Source organism: Myiozetetes cayanensis, unplaced genomic scaffold (genome assembly GCF_022539395.1).
Source record: "Myiozetetes cayanensis isolate MyiCay16 unplaced genomic scaffold, myiCay2020 scf391, whole genome shotgun sequence".
NCBI classification, from domain to species: Eukaryota; Metazoa; Chordata; class Aves; order Passeriformes; family Tyrannidae; genus Myiozetetes; species Myiozetetes cayanensis.
Genome location: NW_026087622.1, coordinates 22,846 through 41,297, shown reverse-complemented (window position 1 = coordinate 41,297; position 18,452 = coordinate 22,846). Strand labels below are relative to the sequence as shown.

At 53.4% G+C, this 18,452-nt stretch overlaps 1 protein-coding gene across 1 annotated transcript; it reads right to left on the bottom strand.

Moving 5' to 3' along the window:
• Window positions 1-13,140: 13,140 nt before the first annotated feature.
• Window positions 13,141-15,780, bottom strand: LOC126646775 (gastrula zinc finger protein XlCGF26.1-like). The gene is given in 3 exon segments (XM_050328324.1): window positions 13,141-14,033; window positions 14,035-15,074; window positions 15,262-15,780. Coding segments are annotated over 3 exon segments (1,449 nt in total). The 5' UTR covers window positions 15,314-15,780; the 3' UTR covers window positions 13,141-13,676.
• Window positions 15,781-18,452: the final 2,672 nt, after the last annotated feature.

The window sequence follows — 18,452 nt, the reverse complement described above, 5'->3', positions numbered from 1 at the left end:
AGCAGAAGCACCTGAGCATTGCACACCCCCAGAGCCCTGAGCACAGCAGGACCTCTGCCCCTGTGTGCCTGTGCAGCCAGGGGAGCATCAGGGTGGGCACAGGGAAGAGTACACCCGCAGCTGGATCCCGTGGTTTATGGACACACAGCTTCCTTTGGACACAGGGCATGGAGATGTCTTCACTCGAGGGGCTCACGTCTCCATGTCCAATCCAGGGAATAGATTTGATCTGGATTTATCCATCAGACATTGTCAATACATGTGCGAGTCACAAAGATGCTTTGGGATCAAGGCATCCAGAACACATTTGTGATGGGCCTGGGCCTGGTGGAAGGGCTGGGTGTGGCCATGTTGGCATGGCCAGGGCTTGTGGGGAGGGGTTGCCCTGCCAAGCCAAGCGAGACCAAGAACATCCCCGAGCAGGACATTTGCAATGGCACGTGTTCCATCCCATCCACACAAGAGTCAGTCAGGATGAATCAAACAGGACAAAGCAGATGTCTCCACAGAATCTTGGGCTGCCATTCCCTTGGGATATGGAAGACAGGTGGGATGGCATTCTGGGATGGTGAGGCATTGGTTCTTTGGTGGCCAGGGAGCATTGCAGGATGGAGAGAACAGGCCGTGATATCTGAAAGGGGCCGATGGCTCACGGGTGGGGCTGCACTGGGACACTGTGGGGTGTGTGTGCTTTGGTTTCCAGGGGCCATTCTGGGATGGAGAGGGTAGGCCATGACAGCACAAAGAGTCCCACAGCAGACATGGAGAACTGCATTCTGAGGGGGTGTGGCATTAGTTCTTTGGTGTCCAGGGACCATTCCGGAATGGAGAGGATAGGCTATGATGTAACAGAGGGGCCCATGGCACACGGGTTGGACTGCACTTTGAGGGCTTTTGGACATTTGTTCTTTGGTTTCCAGGGACCATTCCAGCATGGAGAGGATAGGCCGTGACATCACAAAGGGGCCCATGGCACATGGGTGGGCCTGCACTGAGGGGGTGTGGGGCATTTGTAGCAAGCCAGCGTGAGAACAAGAAGGAAGAAAATCAGAAAGGCCTGGCAAATGTCTAGATGACTTTGTATTGCTTTGTCTAAATCCTTGATTTACTGTCCAGGGACGGAGCTGAGCTCTCGGTTTGCAGTTTACCCTGTGGGGTGCAAATAAGGGTAACTTGAACATCCAAAGTCTGTGTGTGTGGTGTTTGGGTGGCTGGCCGGCCTGTGAGTGTGGACAGTGTGTGGCTTGCAACTGTGCTCTGCCTTGATTTGCTTAACCACTCCCAGTTGAAAGCAAATGGTTTAAAACCCCTGGATCGTTTGCAATGAAGCAATTTCTGTCCATCAAGCCACAGGTCTGTGTGTCATTCCAGCACAGGCTTTGGTCCTCTGGTTTCCAGTGACCATTCTGGAATGGAGAGGACAGGCCTTGATAGCTCAAAGGGGCCCATGGCACACAGGTGAATATGAACTCTGGGGATGGGGGGTTGGTTCTTTGGCTGCCTGTGTCGATGGTCGAATGGATAGGATAGACCGTGACATCACAAAGGGGTCCGTGGCACACGGGTTGGGCTCCACTCTGACACTCTGGGGTGTTGGTTCTTTGGATTCCAGGACCATTCCTAATGGAGAGGATAGGCCCTGGTATCACAAAGGGGTCCATGGCACACGGGTGGGACTGACATGTGGGGGTGTGCAGCACTGGATCTTTGGTTTCCAAGGACCGTTCTGAAATGGAGGGGATTGGCCATGACATCACAAAAGGGTCCATGGCACATGGATTGGGCTCCACTCTGACACTGTGGGGCGTTGGTTCCTTGGTTGCCAGGGGCAATTCTGGGATGGAGAGCATAGTCTGTGACATCACAAAGGGGCCCATGGAACACTGGTAGGGCTGCAGTGTGTGGGTGTGGGGCGTTGGTTCTTTGGTTGCCAGTGTCGATAGTTGAATAGAGAGGACAGGCCATGACATCACAGAGGGGCCTATGGCACATGGGAGGGACTGCACCGTGACATTTTGTGGCTTTGCTCCTCTGGGAATGCAGATGGCCAGTGCAAAAAAATCACAGAGGCAAAGGCACATACTGACAGATCCCCTCAGAGTGCAACAGCCTGACCAAATTTTCCATCTGAGGTTCCTTACACTGACCTCTTACTGCAAGGACCTCCTTCCCATTCTGCCCATACTTGTAAGGTTGTGTAACACAGGAAAAAAACCAAATGACAAGGGATGTGCTTGGATTCACCAAACACACAGCCCACCAGAAGTAACATGTGATTCTGACTGGCAGGAAAATGCTCACCTTGCTTGTCTGCCCTCCAGTGTCGATAGCCCACCCCACTGCTCTCATCCCACCTCCAAAGAAAGAACACAAAGACACTCACAGAACGACCTCTAACCAGAAGTGTCTGTCAGACCCGCAAAGACAAATGCACAAGATTCTAACTACTTGTTTCATTGTACTAGCTATATTTGTGCCTGTTTTGGGCTATCCTGTAGGGAAACGCCCAACTGGAGATGAATGGGAGGAGTATATCCCTTCCTTTGATTGGGATGAATGGAAAGAGTATCTCACTTTCCTTGATTGGAATGAATGGAAGGAGTATTTCACTTCCCTCAATTTTGACATCAAAGGCCTGCTAAAGGAGATCCCTATCATTACAATTGGCTCCAATTTTTACTTAAATTGTTTAGTGACAATCCTAGTACTCGTGAAGGCGATGAAAGAGTTATTTAAAACTGGAAGAATGGTGTTGTGTTGCTTTTCATCTTGTAGAAAAGGTCAGACCTCTAGAGGATTCGCTGGAACTTTGGGAAGAGTCTTGGAAAGGCCAGTTTCTGGATGGCAAGGAGCATGGGTAAATTTTGGCAAACTGGTAGGGCGTGTGGCACCTCCCATTGTTTGGGACTTCACGCCAGAACATGTGTCTAATCCTGACGAGATGACACGTTGTTTAGTTGAAGGATGTCTTTCATATGATGACCCAAACACGCAGCTCCTTGCTTTATGCTGGGGTCTAGTGACAGCTTATGGAGCTGCCTTAGATCACTATCAAAAGCCTAAGACAGAGGCAGAAAGCCAAAATATGTCACCTGAAACAAATGATGCCCCTATTGAGTCCACAGACGTCGAGACCTAGACTCAACCTGAAGTCAGCACCATCTCTATTGAGTCAACTGAGTGTGGAACACAAACTCAACTCGAAATCAGCACTGTCTCCGTTAATTCAACTGAACATGGAACACAGACCCAACCTGAAGTTAGCGCCATCTCTATTAAGTCAATTGAGTGTGGGACTTAGACTGAACTTGAAGTCACCATAGCTTCTACTAAATCTGTTGAAACTGGAGTCCAGACCGTAGATCTCGTGGACACTGGAACTCAAACTATGACATCTAATGTTAAGGCTACGACAGAGATGAAAACCCGGACTACCAACCCGAGAATCACTATTACCCCCCTAACTAAGAAGAAGATATGGATAAGGGACACTGCAGAAGCTACAGGCCTAATTCCACAATTAAAGCGTATGGAAGGAGAAGAAGAAGAAGAAGAAGAAGAAGAAGAAGAAGAGGGAGCAAAGGGACTTGCCAGCCCCATGGAACCTATCCCATCCAGTTATGTAGTAGTGGACGAATGGACGGCTGCAAAAGAGGAAGAAGCAGCAACGAGAGAAGGAGCGCGCCCAAAAGAATTAGGAGCGCGTCCAAAGGAAAAGGGAGTGTACCTAAAGGAAGAAGGGGCGACAGCACAAATGGCCAATAAACCACCAAAGACAAGGCTGATGGCCAAATATTCTCTTCCTGACTTTCCAGCGGAAGATACAGAAGAACGGTTGAGACCTTCATCCCAAAGTCTGAAGGACTACTCGCTACCTCCACCTCGTGGGCTTAGACAACGGAGTAGAAGTCTATCCCCGCTACAGCTCAGTCTCTGCCTCCACGTGAGAGAGGTAGAGAGAGAGAGAGAACAGTTCCACGTAGAAGCGTCAGAAGGGAAGTGGAAATGGTTCCACCTAGGGGAGACCCTTATTCTGGAGCAGCAGTTGTGCGAATGAGTGAGGTACTGCGAACAATGACCCCAGCAGAGCTCCGGGATCTACGACGGGATTACAGCCGCCGGCCTGGTGAACAAATTCTCACCTGGTTGGTACGATGTTGGGATAATGGAGCCAGAAGCCACTTGTTAGAGGGTCATGAAGCACAGCAGCTAGGATCCCTCGCTCAAGACCGTGAAATAGAACAAGAAATCGCAAGAGAGACATACAATCTCAGTCTCTGGCTCCGAATCCTCCATGCTGTGAGGGAAAAATATCCATTTAAAGAATACTTAATGAGTTCTCCAAAAAAGTGGACGAGTGCAGAAGAAGGCGTCCAATACTTACGAGAATTAGCTATGCTGGAACTCATTTATTGCAATTCAGATTATTATGACTGTTTAAAACCAGAGAAGATTTCATGTACAGAGCCAATGTGGAGGCAAGTGATTAGAGGTGCCCCTACATCATACCTTAATTACTTAATATCAGTATATAATCCAAAAACGGATGAACCGACTGTGGACACCATGTGTTCATGGATACGGACCATAGCAGAAAATTTGGAAAGGTCCTCCGATGCCCGACACCGACCTATCCATGCTAGGGAAGCAATGGAGAGGCCCTATGAATATTTCAGATATGAAGACGACTATAGGGATAGAGATAATAGAGTCTATATAGACTACAGAGACTTTAGAGACAGACCAATAAAATGGTCTCAACCACGATTTCGACCTTGATCTTGGTCCTGGCCTTGTTCACGGTCTCCTTTCTTAGTACGCAGAAGGAGAGGAAACCCCAGACGGAGGTCACGTAATCAACTGTGGTCCTATCTGCGAAGCAAAGGAGAAAACATGAAGAAGTGGGATGGTGAACCCACTTCCAAATTTGAAGCCAGAGTGAAAGAGTTACAACAAAAGGAAAACAACAAAAAGGTTATCTACGTAATTGATGCAGATGCTCTACAACCTCTGAAACACAAAAAAATGAAGGTCCGCTTTGACAATAACAAGAAGGCTTCCAAGAAGACAAAGTCGGACGATGAATACTCCGATCAAGACCAATAGAGGTGCCCTGCCTTCTGCCAGGAGAAGGATAGGAACCAGGAAGATAACAGGGTTTACTGGACTGTGTGGGTTCGATGGCCTAGCACATCGGATCCTCAGAAATACCGGGCTTTAGTAGATACTGGTGCCCAGTGTACTTTAATGCCGTCAGAACATAAGAGTATAGAGGCTGTTTCTATTTCTGGAGTAACCGGAGGGTCTCAAGAGTTGTCAGTGGTAGAGGCCAATATGAGCTTGACAGGAGACCAATGGCAAAAGCATTCCATTGTGACGGGACCAGAAGCCCCTTGCATTCTTGGTATGGACTACCTAAAAAGAGGATACTTCAAAGACCCGAAGGGGTACCGATGGGCTTTCGGTGTAGCCACGGTGATTGAAGAGAAGTCCAAGCAATTGTCTGCCCTATCTGGCCTCTCAGAAGATCCTTCCATTGTGGGACTACTCCAAGTTAAAGATCAGCAAGTGCCTATAGCCACTGCAACTGTACACAGGCGACAGTACAGGACAAACCGAGATGCTGTGATCCCCATTCACAAGATGATCAGGAAGTTAGAGAGTCAAGGGGTGGTCAGCAGAACACACTCACCCTTCAATAGCCCTATCTGGCCTGTACGTAAATCCGATGGAGAATGGAGACTGACAGTGGACTATCGTGGCTTGAATGAAGTCACGCCGCCATTGAGTGCTGCTGTACCAGACATGTTGGAGCTCCAGTATGAGCTGGAGTCCAAGACAGCGAAGTGGTACGCCACTATTGATATTGCTAATGCATTTTTCTCCATTCCCTTGGCAGCAGAGTGCAGGCCACAGTTTGCTTTCACCTGGAGGGGTGTGCAGTACACCTGGAATCGACTGCCCCAGGGGTGGAAGCACAGTCCAACCATTTGTCATGGGCTGATTCAGGCCACCCTAGAGAAGGGTAAGGCCCCAGAGCACCTGCAGTACATCGATGACATCATTGTATGGGGGGACACAGCAGAAGAAGTTTTTGAAAAAGGGCAAAAGATCATCCAGATTCTCCTCGAGGCCGGTTTCGCCATCAAGAGAAATAAAGTCAAGGGACCTGCCAGAGAAATCCAATTCCTAGGGGTGAAATGGCAAGATGGACGTCGTCAGATTCCAACAGACGTCATCAATAAGATCGTAGCAATGGCTCCACCGACAAACAAAAAAGAAACCCAAGCTTTTCTGGGAGCCATAGGCTTCTGGAGGATGCACATCCCAGAGTACAGCCAAATTGTAAGCCCTCTTTACTTTGTGACCCGTAAAAAGAACAACTTCCAGTGGGGTCCTGAACAACAACAGGCTTTTAGGCAAATCAAGCAAGAGATTGCACATGCCGTGGCTCTAGGTCCAGTCAGGACGGGACCAGATGTAAAGAATGTACTTTACTCTACAGCTGGAGATAAAGGTCCCTCCTGGAGCCTCTGGCAAAAAGTGCCTGGCGAGACGCGAGGGCGACCACTTGGTTTCTGGAGCCGAAGCTACAGAGGTTCTGAAGCCAACTACACCCCTATGGAAAAAGAAATCTTAGCGGCATATGAAGGCATACGAGCAGCCTCAGAAGTGATTGGTACCGAAACACAGCTCTTCCTGGCACCCCGATTACCAGTGCTGAGCTGGATGTTCAAGGGTAAGGTGCCCTCTACGCATCATGCCACCGATGCCACGTGGAGCAAGTGGATGGCTTTGATTACGCAACGTGTCCGAATGGGAAACTCGAATCGCCCTGGAATTTTGGAAATTATAACCAATTGGCCTGAAGGTGGGAACTTCAGTCTGGCGGATGAAGAAGAAGAAGAGCCAGTGAGTCGAGCTGAAGAAGCTCCGCCATATAATCAGTTGCCAGATGAAGAGACACGTTATGCCCTCTTCACTGACGGTTCTTGCCGCATTGTAGGAAGGAGCCGGAAGTGGAAAGCAGCTGTGTGGAGTCCCACCCGACGGGTGGCAGAAGCCACTGAAGGTAAAGGTGAATCGAGTCAGTTTGCGGAACTCAAAGCTGTCCAATTGGCCTTAGACATTGCAGAAAGAGAAGGATGGCCAAGACTCTACCTCTACACTGATTCGTGGATGATAGCCAATGCCCTATGGGGATGGCTAGACAGGTGGAAGAAAATGAATTGGAGACGTAGAGGAAAACCCATCTGGGCTGCCGACTTGTGGCAAGACATCGCTGCCAGAGTGAAAAAACTGAATGTGAGAGTCCGCCATGTAGATGCCCATGTGCCCAAGGATCGAGCTAATGAGGAACACGCTCATAACAGACAAGCAGACCGTGCTGCACAAGTCGAGGTGTCACAAGTAGACCTAGACTGGCAGCAAAAGGGTGAGTTGTTCCTAGCTCGATGGGCCCATGATGCTTCAGGCCATCAGGGCCGAGATGCCACCTATAGATGGGCACGAGACCGAGGGGTGGATTTAACCATGGACTCTATTTCCCAGGTTATCCATGACTGTGAAACCTGTGCTGCCATTAAACAGGCCAAAAGGTTGAAGCCCCTATGGTATGGTGGACGCTGGGACAAGTATAGATACGGAGAAGCATGGCAGGTCGACTACATCACATTGCCACAAACCCGCCAAGGTAAACACTATGTGCTTACCATGGTGGAAGCGACTACTGGATGGTTAGAGACATATTCGGTACCACATGCAACAGCCCGGAATACCATTCTAGGTCTCGAGAAGCAAGTCCTGTGGAGACATGGTACTCCAGAACGAATTGAGTCAGACAATGGGACTCATTTTAAGAATAATCTGGTGGCCACTTGGGCACGGGAGCATGGTATTGAATGGGTATATCACATTCCATATCATGCACCCGCCGCTGGGGAAATTGAAAGGTGTAATGGACTGTTAGAAACAACTCTAAAGGCACTAGGTGAGGGAACTTTCAAGAACTGGGACAAGCACTTAGCCAAGGCCACCTGGCTAGTCAACACTAGAGGCTCTGTCAATCGAGCTGGTCCTGCCCAAGCAGAATCCCTCCACACTGTAGATGGAGACAAAGTTCCAGCGATCCATCTGAGAGGTATGTTAGGGAAGGCTGTTTGGATTACTCCTCCCTCGGGCGAAGACAAACCCATTCGTGGGATTGTTTTCGCTCAAGGGCCCGGAAATAACTGGTGGGTAATGAGAGAGGATGGAGAGATCCACTGTGTGCCTCAAGGAAATTTAACCTTGGGGAAAGACTAATCATGTGCTTTGAGTTGTGTTTTACAGGAAACCAGTCACCAGGTGGGAAAGACCTGAACAAACTAATGCCGGTATCCAGTGATAAACCAACCCAGACCAGAGAACCAGCCCTAAAACCACAACTGTAATTGTCACCAAAGAGCCAGGAATCTGAACCAAGCTAATCCTGATGCTGATTCTTCTACAACAAGATGGATACTCTAAAGAATGAACAAAGACTATATACATTTATCCATATGTGTATATATACGAAAGATATAAGTGAAGGCAGAATATAGGTGTTACGTAAAAATAGTATGGAATAAGGGGTGGGGAATGTGATGGTTTTGATCTAGGCCTTCCTGGTAACCAGTTTGTAACCAAGGAAGTGGCCAAGTACCCAGTATTCCATACGATTTTTACGTAAACCAGAGTATAAATAAGTTGGAGATTAGAGACCTCTCTCTCTTCTCTTCCAATGAGGGTCGGGAACTGTAGGTCCTTGCGTTGGTCTCGCTTATCTAAAGCTGAGGCCTGCAGCGACCGCTGGCCTGCCACGTGGGGGGTTCGGAGAGTGCTGGCTGTGTCTGCCAATCCTGCTTTTTCTAAGGGAAGTGGTGAGATCTGTTTTGTTAATTACTAGTATAGTTCTTGAATTTGATCAAGTATACCTGTTCGGTGTCCCTTTTTTCCCCTTTCCCTATCCCTTCGGGGAGTGGATCCCCTTTTACTGTGTATATAGCATCTTAACTGTATATAACTTTAATTTACGTAAATATATATATGTTTTATATAAACAGCTTGACGTTGAGTTCTTCAATTTTTTATAGTTTTTTTTCTTTGCCCTAAGAGGAGAAGGGAGGGAGGAAGGGGGCTGCTGTCGTGACTTTCGGGCATTTGGCAGGGAGCCAAGTCTAAACCATCACACAGGGGGAAGATTTTCTGCTCTGCCCTGCACACCCCAGTGCTGGGGCCAAAACTCAGCCTCTCTGCTTCCCTCTCCTAAGGGACTCGTACCTGTACCCGGCTCTCGGGCCCTCCCTGGCTCAGAGCCCTCAATTTATCCTGCAGAGAGCTGGGCATGTCATTCCACCTTCCAAAAGCAGGTCCCTTGGGTTGGCTCAGAGGTTCATGCAGTCACACCAGGCCCTGCCCAAGCCCTCCCATCAGGGGCTGGGCCCTGGAGGCAGGGGGAGATCCCTCCCATGGCATGGCCATTCTTGCCCAGCCCTGTCTGGCCCAGCCTCTTCCCCCCTGTACACTCACCCCTGGCACAGCCTGCACTGGGGCAGCATTTACTTCTTGGGCCCTTCAGAGCTGCCCCCATGGGGACACTTCCATTTTCTGTGCCAGCACCAGAGCCAGCCCAGCCAGTCCTGCCCCTCGTCCCCAGCCCGGCTCACTGACTCCAATTGCCCCTGGAACCCAAGAGCCAAAGGTGACACCCCCAGAGTGCAGCCCCACCCTCTGCAATGGGGCCCAGGGGTTCCCTTTCCCAAGCAGCCCCTGCAAACCCTTGTCAGAGACAAAATGGGCTGACTGAGTCCTGGATGCTTTTACTAAAGAGCTGGAAACATTCCTTGGATAATGGAGGGGGTGACTTTTTTATTCTTGACATTTCCAGGTCTCCATCTGGGGGCAGGATGTCCTCCAGGCTGATGTTTTATTCCTTTTGGAGTGAGTGCAGCCTCAGAGGGCTGAGCCCTCTCTGGCTGGGCTGGGCCTGTCCTGGAGAGCCTCAGACCTGGCTGGGCTGCCCCAGGCAGACGCTGCAGGATGAAGAGCTCAGGCTGCTGTGTCTGCTGTCCCTGGGGCTCAGCCTGTGCCCCATTCCTGCCCTTGGGGCTGAGCCCACCTCTGCCTCGGGGCCTTGGGCAAAGTGCTGGCGAGGGAGAGGCCCAGGAGCCTTGGGGCCTGCCCAGCTTTCCTCCTCCCTGGGGGCTCCCAGTCCTCTCCTGACACCCTGTTGGCCCCAGGACTTGCCGGCTTTGGGCTCACGACCCGCCGGCACCATCCCACCGGCCTGACCCCCCTCCCTGCCCTCTCTCCAGCCGCTCCTGCCTTTGATGGCACCATCCAAGGAAAACCCTGGTGATCAGCAATGGCACCTGTGGGACGGCTGCAAGGCTCGAGTGTGCCAGGCAAGAGCAGGAGCACAGAGAGCCTGAGGAGCCAGGAGATGCCCTGGCTGGGCATCGTGCTGCTGTGGGACGATCTGACCCCTCTGCACAGTCTGTGCCGTCCCTGCCAGCCAAGTTCTGCCCGGGCTCTGTGCACGGGGACGGAGCGCTGACAGTTTTCAGCCCCGCGCTGTTCCACAAAGGCTGGGATGGCACAAGGCCCTTGCCTGGCACCCAGGAGATGGGCAAGGCAAGGCAAGGACGGAGCCTCTGAGCCACCAGCACGCTGTCCCAAAGGCTGGGATGGCACAGAAGCCCAAAATCCATGAGGTTGGCAGAGACTTCTGAGGTCAACCGGCGTCCAGCCTACGACCCATCCCCAGCACGTCAAGCAGACCACGGCACTGAGTGCCATGTCCAGCCTTCCCTTAAACACCTCCAGGGACGGTGACTCCACCACCTGCCTGGGCAGCCCATGTCAATACCTAATCCCTGTTTCTGCCCAAGAATTCCTGCTCCTGTCCCTGACAAACATCCCCTGACAGGCAGGTCCTCATGTCCTCTTGTCCTATCACCTGTTGCCTCTCAGAAGAGGCTGAGCCCACCTGGCCCCACCCTCCTGTCAGGAAGTTGTGGACAGTGAGAAAGTCAGCCCTGAGCCTTCTCTTCTCCAGGCTGGAGAACCCCAGCTCCCTCAGCTGCTCCTCACAGGACATGCACTCCACACCCTTGCCCAGCTCCAGTGCCCTGCTCTCGACCCACTCCAGCCCCTCAATGTTCTTTGTGAATTGAAAAGCCCAGAACTGGACACAGCACTCCAGGGGTGGCCTCAGCAGTGCCCAGTCCAATGGAGGAATCCCTGCCCTGCTCCAGTAGCTTCCAGCATGATTCCAGTTCCTCACAGCCATTCCCAATCACTCCCAGTATGATCCCAGTCACCTCCAGCATGATCCCACTTGCTCCCAGGATATCCCAGTTCCTCCAACATGGTCCCAACTGCCCTCAGAATGCTCCCAGTCACTCCCAGTATGATCCTTGTATGATCCCTGTATAATCCCAGTACAATCCCAGTTACCCCAGCATGGGCCAAGCTGCTCCCAGTTGCCTCCAGCACAGATCCAGTCAAGCCAAGTATGATCCCAGTCTTCCCCGAGCATGGTCCCAGTCACTCCCAGTTGTCCCACTGTAGATCCAGTCACTCCCAGTTGCTCCCACTTGCCTCTTGAATGGTCCCAGTCACCCCCAGTATCATTGCAGACACTCCCAGTATATCCCAGTTGCCCTCAGCATGCTCGTATCATACCCAGTTACTTCCATTTGCCTCAGGATGCTTCCAGTTCCCATCAGTGTGATCCCAGTCACTCCCAGTCTATGCCAGTTGCCTCCAGCATGCACCCTGTCACTCCCAGTTACTCCCACTTGCTTCCAGCATGATCCCAGTTGCTCCCAGTCACCCCCTGCGTAGTTCCAGTCACTCCCAGTATGATCCTGGGCACTTCCAGTCACTCCCAGGATGGTTCCAGTTTGGTCCTGATCACTCCCACTATGATCCCAGTCACTCCCAGTAACTCCCAATACAATCCCAGTTGACCTCAAGGTGGTCCAGTTGATCCCAGCCCCACCAGCATGATTCCTTTCCCTCTCAGGGACTCCCAGTCTGAGTCCAGTCTGGCCCCAGGCACTTTCAGGCACTGCCTGGACGATGCCATTTGCCCCTGCATGGTTCCAGTTGCTCCCAGTATGATCCCAGTATGTGTCCAGTCATCCCAGTGGGATCCCTGAACATCCAGACACTTCCAGTACGAAACCAGTTTGATCCCACTCATCCCCAGTATGGCTGCAGTCCCTCCCACACACTCCCAGTATTATTGCAGTCACTCCCAGTATGATCCCAGTATGACCCCAGTAGGACCCAGTTGCTCCCAGTATGATCCCAGTTGCCCCAGTTCTGGTCCCGCTGGGTCCAGTCCAGCTCTGGGTGTATCCCGGTGTCCCCCCTGTCCCCCCACCCCGCTGTCACCCCCTTTTCTCTCCCCACAGAGCTCCTGAGCCGGTGGCGGCCGCAGCCCCTCCCTGGGGCCTCGGGCACAGCCTGGACCCCCCCCGTGTCCGTGAGGATTTTGGGGGCTCGTGTGTCCCCCTCCCCTGCTGTCACTCTGCCTCCACCCAGCTGCTCCCAGTGACCCCAGGAAACCTTCCCAGTTCTCCCCAGTCCAGTTACTGGGGGAAGTGAAGGGGTTTGGAGGATCCCAAGGGGTGGAGCCGAGTTTGGGGGGGCAGAATCGGCCCCAGGATGGATTGGGAATGGGGACCCCCTGTGTTCCCCCCGTGTCAGGAGGGCACCGGCTCCTCAATAGGCACCCAGTTCACCCCAAAAGGTGCTGGGACCCCCCAAAACCTCTCCACAGTCCCTCAAGGTCCCCCAAACATAATCACACCCCACTCAGGACCCCACTGGGGAGTGGGGGGATGATGTGGAAGGGGTGGGAGAGGGGGGAAAAATGTGGGGGTTGAGACCACAAAACTGATCTGGGAGGGGCTGTGGATTGAGAGGACAGAGGGAACAGAGAAGGGTGGAAAAGGGGGGGTGGTCAGGCAGGTCTGACGGTCCCATGGGGGTCTTTGGGGAGTGGGGAAAGGGTAGTGCCCCCCTGAGCTCCCAACTTACCGTGGGGAGCTGGGGCTGTTGGATCCAATCTCAGCCTTGGGTTATGCCAACACTTTCAGTTAAGAGGAATTACAGAGGTGGGACTGAACCACTTTTGTCCCCCAGGTTTTAATCATGACAAATCACATCTATTGATAGAAATGAATTATTTAGGGTTACAAATGATCAGACAAAAGATCCTCATCAGAATTATTTACTGCACAATAGAAACACTAAAACTACCAGTAGTACAGCATAAGATAGGACAGTGCACTAAACTAAAGCAATTCTTAAATCAATTCTACTCAAGCTGGCACCAAAACAAGAATTATGAATTAGAGATGGATGGAACTCCCCCAGAGCAACGCTCGTGGGGAGATCTCTGCTCTCAACCTCCAGCACTGACCTTGGGGGGCCCCAGCCAAGGCAGAAATCTCCACACACCCCCCAAGAAGGGTTCTGTTGGCACAACCTGCCCCTGGCAAAGGGGATGGGCCCTTTCTGGTAGAAAGGGATGGACTGACAGTCACTGGACTCCAGGGGTTGCCTCACCATCAGGGGGTCATTCGGGGTGGGAGCAGCGGCCGAAGCTCTTCCTGCAGTTGGGGCACTCGTAGGGCCTTCCCTTATTGGTGAGTCCGTTGGTGTTTGGTCAAGGTAGACCTCTGGGTGAAGCTCTTCCCACACTCTCCACACTTGAAGGGCCTCTCCCCGGTGTGGATGCGCCGGTGGGTGACGAGGTTGGAGTTCTGTTTGAAGCCCTTCCCGCAGTCGGTGCAGCGGAAGGGCCTCTCCTCTGTGTGTGTCCGCTGGTGCAGGAGGAGAGTGGAGCTGGTCTGAAACCTCTTCCCACATTCCAAGCACTTATAGGGCCGTTCCCCAGTGTGGATGAGCTGGTGGCAGCGGAGGTCAGAGTTCCGGTGGAAGCTCTTCCCACATTCCCCACACGTGTAGGGGCGTTCCCCAGTGTGGATGCGACGGTGTCTGGAAAAGGGTGGAGTTGTCACTGAAGCTCTTCCCACATTCCCCACATGTGTAGGGCCGTTCCCCAGTGTGGATGTGCCGGTGGGTGTGGAGGCTGGAGCGGATACTGAAGCCCTTCCCACATTCCTCACAGATGTACGGCTTAAGGGTGGAGTTGTCACTGAAGCTTTTCCCACATTCCCTACACGTGTAGGGTCGTTCCCCAGTGTGGATGTGCCGGTGGGTGTTGAGGCTGGAGCGGATACTGAAGCCCTTCCCACATTCCTCACAGATGTACGGCTGTTCCCCAGTGTGGATGCGCTGGTGTTGGATCAGGTGGGAGCTGCTCCTGAAGCTCTTCCCACATTCCTCACACGTGTAGGGCCGTTCCCCAGTGTGGATGAGCTGGTGTCGGATCAGGTGGGAGTTCTTGCTGAATCTCTTCCCACATTCCTCACACGTGTAGGGCCATTCCCCAGTGTGGATGCGACGGTGTTTGATAAGGGTGGAGTTGTTCCTGAAGCTCTTCCCACATTCTCCACACGTGTAGGGCCGTTCCCCAGTGTGGATGCGACGGTGTGCAGTCAGGTTGGAGTTCTGCCTGAAGCTCTTCCCACATTCCCCACACATGTAGGGTCGTTCTCCAGTGTGGATGCTCTGGTGTCGGATCAGGGTGGAGCTGTCACTGAAGCTTTTTCCACATTCCCTACACGTGTAGGGCCGTTCCCCAGTGTGGATGTGCTGGTGCCTGAGGAGGCAGGTGCTCTTCCTGAAGCTCTTCCCACATTCCAAGCACCTGAAGGGCTTCTCCCTGCTGGGAGGCTGCTCAGGGACCACCAGCTCAGAGCTCTGGCTCAAGCTCTGGTCGCCTTCCCGGCACAGGACGGGTCTTTCCTCCTCAGAGCTCCCTGGGCTGGCTTTGCAGCCCCTCCTCCGGGGGCATCTCGGGGCCTTTTCCTCCCCGCTGCCTTCCTGCGCCGGGGAGCCCTTCAAAACGGCCTCTCCCACCAGGCTCTGCCGGGGGGATTTGTCCTCCGTGCTCTCCGTCCTCAGCTCGGGGCCTGGGGCAGGAAGGAAGAAGGACAGGCAGGGGATTTGCCTCCGGCCCAGAGGGAAGGCCAAGGACATCCCCCAGTCCAGCCCCTACTGGACGGCGGCGCCAGCGGGGTTGTCCTGCAGCCGGGGGCGATGCTCGGCTGCCACAGGAACCACAAGACAGGGCCAAAGGGGCACTGACTTCCTCCTCACCTGCCTGGGGGGCCCGCGGCATTTTCCTCTTCCTTGCAGCCTCCTCCTCCATGCGCCCAAGCTTTGGGAAGGACAAATTCTGCTGGGGGCAAACAAGGGCTGAGCGCGTTGCCTTGGGGGTTCCTCCTGCCCAAGTCCATCTCTAGAACTCACTGGGCATCCTCTGACCGTAAAAACCTCCAAGACACCAAGATTCAGCCCAAAAAACCCCAGCCAGGAGCTCCTCCTCTCTGGTCCCTCCACTTTGGGATTCTGGAGGTCCCCTCTGTCCAGGCTGCTGGGAGTCCCGTGTGTATTTGGGGTCTCCCCTCTACGGGGTCCCTGCCCTCCCTCTCCAGGCTGCTGGGGGTCCCAGGAATCCAAGACTCCCCCATCTCCCAACTTCAGGGTTCTGGGGGACCTCCAAAACACCAAGATTCAGCCCACAAAAACCCAAACCACCAAGATTCAGGTAAAAACCCCTCAGAAACAGCAAGAAGACCCCTGGCCCCAAAATTGCAAAAAAGTTGAGATTCAGCTGAAATATAAATTCTGAAGATGAGACAAAAAAAAATCTCTCCCAGGACTTCCCCCTCTTTTGTCTCCCCCCTCTGGGGTTCAGAGGGTTTCCCCTGTCTGGGATGTTGGGAGTCCCACTTAGGGATGCTGGGAGTGTTGGGGGTCCCAAGGGTCCCTTCTCCTCTGACTCTCCCCTTTGGGGTGCTGCCTTCCCAGACATTCCCTCTTGAAACGAGAGCAAGGCCTGAAGAATTACCTGAAATATCTTGCTTAGCTGAGAGAAGCCCCCCCATACCTGCTCTGCCTAAATTGCTAAAGAAAAATCTGTTCTGTTCTGTTTCTTGGACCTGATCTTAAGAAGAATGCTGGAAACATTCTACAATGGATCTCTAGGCCACAAATTAAGGCAAAGTCAGCCAAGGTAGACATTTGAATAGGAGAAATAGGCCTAAAGCCAAGGCTCTCTCCATGTTTCAGTGAGTGGGGCAAAGACAGTGGAAAGTTAGAGAGGTCAAACTGAGGAAGACTACAGAGACCTCAGCCTCGATGATGAAGAAAGGGGGATGAACCCCCAGAACTGAGGGCCAAGAAAAGCTCCACCCCAAACTCCTCCTGAGCTCTTCCTGTACTCCAGCTATTATCAACATGAATGATTAGATGTTGAAATCATATGAATAGGAATGTAAAGCGTTGCAATAATAGAAGTTACACTGTATAAATTACCCTGTTTTGTACAGACACCTTCGAGCAAGAGCTTTGTGGTGCGAACCCCGCCTGCTCCCGACGTCCACAAATAAACACCTTTGCTGCTCTAAAGACCAAAAGCTTCTGGGCAGTTTCTTTACCAGATTTCTCTGGAGAGCAGATTGTGCCCCAGGGCTGGGATTGCAGAGGGGCCCTCAGGTCCCCAGGAAGAAGCAGCAACCAGCAATAGACACAAAAGGATCCCCCAAGGATTTCAGGGGGAGTGTCCTGCAGGGAGGGGACAGTGTCACCCCACGAGGGCAGGGCTGGCAAGTGGGAGGCTGCTCCAGGGATCTGCAAGAGGCCTCGTGCTCTGCTCGGCCCCATCAGTGGTTGAGACCAACACCCCGTCCTCGTGGCCAGCGGCTCTTTCCTGCCCCAGCCAAGAGGTTCCCGGCCCCCCAGAGCTCCCCTGGGGCTGTCCCTGCTCCTCCCTGCAGGCTCCGTGGCCGGGCACACTTTGTGTTCCTGGGTGCCACCAGCTCAGCAGCTGCAGCCGCTCCAATCAGCGCCCGCAGCTCTGCAGCAAAGCCCCAGCTCACCTGGCACACAGGGCATGGACACAGCACCTTCTCGCTGCTGGGCACTCCCAGCTCAGCCTCTTCCCCAGCACGGGGCTCTCCTGCCTCAGCACCACCTCTGCCTTCCACTTCTTCTCAGGGACACCTCAGGGCCAGCTCTCCAGGACAGGAACCTGCAGGGAGGGCAGATGATGTGCAAGCCCAGGGGGGCCTGCTTGCACTGGCCTGGGGGCTTCTTTCTCCTTCCACAACCACCCCACATCTTCTCCTGCTTTTCTAACCCCACATCTTTGCAGACTGACCTTGTCTCTCTGTCTGCACAGACACATCTATCCCCTGTGGACAGAGCCTCCAGCATGTGCTGCCCTGGCAATGGCACCCAGAGAATCCCAGAATCCGCCACCTTGGAAAAGACCTCCCAGATCATCAAGTGCACCCCTTGATCCAACCCCGCCGTGGTTCCCAGACCGTGGCACGGATGCCCAGGGGAGGGGCTTTGGGGATGAGGGCTCTCCCAGTACAGCCCAGTGCCCCCTCAGTGCCCTCCCAGTACAGCCCAGTGCCCCCAGCACAGTCCACTGTGTTCCTGTCCCAGGGTGCCAGGTGATCCCTCTTTAGGGGTGTTTGAGAGGATTTGGGGCATTTTGGGGGCCTCTGGGTGCATTTGGGGGAGCTAAAAGAGGTCTTGGGAGCATTGGAGGGCTCAAAGGGATCTGAGGGGGGGGAGGGGATTAAAGGAAAAATGGGGGTTAGAGGACATCTGGGGGATTATTGGGGCCTAGGGGGGACAGGAGGGGCAGCACCATAAGCAGGTGAGTCCTGAGACCCCCCTGGTGTCCCCAAGACCCTCCTGCTGTCCTCAATTTCCCACTTGGCACCCCGAGACCCCCCTGGTGTCTCCAGTGTCCCCAGGGCCTCCCCATGGCCCCAATTCCCCCCTTGACACCCCCCATTCCACTGGCCCCAAACCCCATCCCTGATGTCCCCAACCCTCCATCTCCCCCCCCAATGCCCCCCTGGACCCTCTGACCCCCAAAATGGCCCCGGTCCCCCCAAGCTCACAGAAAAGCCAAGGGCATCTGGGGACACATTGGGGACACTTGGGGGGCTTTGGGGGGCACTGGGTGATTACTGGAGGATACTGGGACACACTGGGGGGAACCAAGGGGCACTGGGAGGGACTGGGGGGTTATTGAGGGATGCTGGGAGGGCACTGGGAGGGACTGGGTGATTAATGGGGAATCACCAGGACACATGGGGGGACACTGGGAGGTTACTGGGCCATACTGGAGGTTACTGGGTGCTCACTGGAGGATCATTGGGCCATACTGGGGGGCAATGGGAGGTCACTGGGCTATACTGGGAGCACTGGGATCTCCTTACCCGGATGTGGTTCATCTCCCTGCAAAGAATTTGGGTGGCACTCCC